Below are 2,466 nucleotides of genomic sequence, written 5' to 3'. Positions count from 1 at the left end.
AGACAATGGCTGCTGAGAATGACCAAGTAGGGGACAAGAGAGGGGAGACAATGTGCAGCGTGGCCCTGGATGTGTGCAAGGCCGGGCAGCGTCCCGCACAAGTGCTTCTATGGGGTGCGGATGGCTCATCAGCGGGGGGTCTGAGCGTGCGGGGTCCAACACTGCCTCTCAGAGGGTGGATGGGACACCTGTCAGGGGGAAGATGTGACCTTGAGAAAACACAGAGGCAGAGGTGACAGGGGTCTCTACAGAAGTGACCAAGAACAGCAGGAGCATTGATGGGGTGGCGGACAGGAGCGGGGAGGGCGATAGACGGGGGTGGGGGTGGAGGGCAGTGAAGGGGGGAGGGCATTGGACAGGAGGGGGGAGGGCAATGGCTGGGGGGAGGGTGGTGGGAGGGAGAGGGGGGGCAGTGGAGGGGGGAGGGCAATGGATGGGGGAGGACAGTGGACAGGACGGGGGAGGGGGTAGTTGTTGGATCTGATTCTGCATGTGTCCAAGCAGGAGCAAGAATGCTCTGGAAAGGTCCCAAAAAACAGAGAGCAGCCTTTCCCCATCTCCTGGTGGTTCCCTGAGGGACCAGCCCAGCCCCAGGGCTCAGGGCCCCACATGGGATCCGTGCTGGTGGACGAGGTTGGGACCCCTGACCTCAGACAAGGGCCTGGGCAGATGAACAGTGAGCCCCCAGGGCATCTCCATGAGGCTTGGCTGTCAGTGGTGGGGGCAGGGACCGGCCGCAGGCAGCCGCACGCTCCTCGGGACTGCCCGCTCATCCCGCCAACAGCCGCCCTGCGCACTGGGTGTGTGCGGTGGCTGTGAAGACCTCCTTCGCGCCATTCACAGGGTGCCCTTCTGGGACTCTCGGGCATGCCCTCCACGCAGGGGAGACCCTACTCCAGGGGTGGGAGGCTGGCTCTCCCAGCGCCCTGCCAGGAAATGCAAGACGAGGGCCCCTAATATCAGGAAACAGTCTTTATTCAAGTGCAGGGAGATGGGTCACGTGACAATGCCAAGGTGAGGTGTCCGAGCCTGCTCTCCTTTATCCACCTGACCTGTGTGACCTGCCTGGGGCAGCCTCGGCCTGCGGGGCAGGCAGGGGCGTGGGCGCCAGTTCCCCTGGGGACAGCAGGTCCGAGGTATTTCCTATCCGCTGTGGCCTGGGGCTCCTGGGCCTGGGGCTGTGCGGCTCTCCTGCAGTGGCCCCGTGGGGTGGGCGCTGTGGGCACGCCATCTGCACGTGAAGACAACCTCCGACCGGCAGGAAGTGGGGTGGAGCACGATGTATCGCAGAGACTTGTAAGCTCAGGGCTGAAGTCACCCACGGGAGTGGGTCCCAGGACTGGGTGCCCGAGAGAAAAGCCTGCTGGAAGAGTGGCCTCTCCCCACCTCCTGCTCCTTCCAGCAGCCGGAGGCGTGTCTGTGCGGAGGGGTGGGTCAGTGTTGGCGCTCAGAGAGGTGGCGGACAAAGCCCCGCTTGGCCAGCTGAACCACCGGGCTTGGCCCCCACGCGGGGTGGAGGGCCTGCGGGGCTCTGGTCTCAGACACAGTTGTCGGGGACGCACTCAGCCTCCTCTTCAAGCTCGGGGCAGGGTGCCCCCTGGTTGGCCGGCTGCACGCGGATGTAGCGAGTCCTGCTCTTGGCTCCCAGCTGCCCGCACGGACCTCCACACAGCCCCCAGGACGACCACAGGGAGACCTCGCAGTCCAGCGGCGTTTCTGGAACTGGACCAGGCACAAGAGAGGCCTGTGAACAGGTGCGTGTCCTTGTCCAAGACCAGCCCCACACGTCGGCGTCAGGAGGGAGGGCTGGGTTAGAGCCCCCAAGACCACCAATCACAGGCCTGCCACACCCCACTGAGACGCCTTGAGGGAACATTTCCACCTTTGAGCCCACGCATCTCCCCATCTCCTGAGTGGGGACTCCGGGAGGGAGCTCTGGCAGCGGGGAGTGGGGAGACCGCGGGCCCTGGAGGCAGAGGGAGGGTCTGGCTGCTGAGATGCAGCCGGGCTGGCAGGGGGCTCTGGGCTTCAGACCGTGGTGGGAGCGCCCCCGCACCCGCTCGCGGCCGGTCCCCCACCGTCCCCTCTGCCGGGGTGGATGGGGGCACAGAGGGATCCGCTCAGTGGTGTCCTGCCTGTCAGCTGTGACACGGGCCACGCGCAGGGACGCCACTGACAGGGGTCTGGTTCGCCACTCACTTCTGGTGAAGTGCAAACGTGCAAGAGTTACCTCATCGGTCAGCCGAATCCCAAATCTCCCCAAGCCCCAGCGACCTGCCCCAAGTGCCCTGAACCCCCAGCGCCCCAGCGTCTTGTACGGCGCGTTCTGAAGCCCCGGAGCCTCGGCATCTGGTGCTGAGCACGGAACCTAGAGTCCACCTCGCCCTCCGCTGAACGCTCGAGCCCTTGTTTTCACACGACTCTCACGGGCTTGACTCCCCCCTTGCACCCCCTACCCCCGAGCCC

The 2,466-nt window shown here is 65.3% G+C and overlaps 1 protein-coding gene across 2 annotated transcripts in view; it reads right to left on the bottom strand.

The window, feature by feature from the left end:
* Positions 1-957: 957 nt before the first annotated feature.
* SPON2 (spondin 2) overlaps positions 958-2,466 on the bottom strand; it is a 3,963-nt gene continuing 2,454 nt past the window's right edge. For both annotated transcript variants that reach the window (XM_040625347.1, XM_040625348.1), the window contains one exon: positions 958-1,722. In XM_040625347.1, the coding sequence (XP_040481281.1) occupies positions 1,538-1,722 (185 nt within the window). In that variant the 3' untranslated portion in view covers positions 958-1,537. The remainder of the gene's footprint in view (positions 1,723-2,466) is intronic.

This window comes from Ursus maritimus, unplaced genomic scaffold (genome assembly GCF_017311325.1).
Source record: "Ursus maritimus isolate PB19 unplaced genomic scaffold, ASM1731132v1 scaffold_8, whole genome shotgun sequence".
NCBI classification, from domain to species: Eukaryota; Metazoa; Chordata; class Mammalia; order Carnivora; family Ursidae; genus Ursus; species Ursus maritimus.
This window is presented reverse-complemented; position numbering and strand designations above follow the sequence as displayed.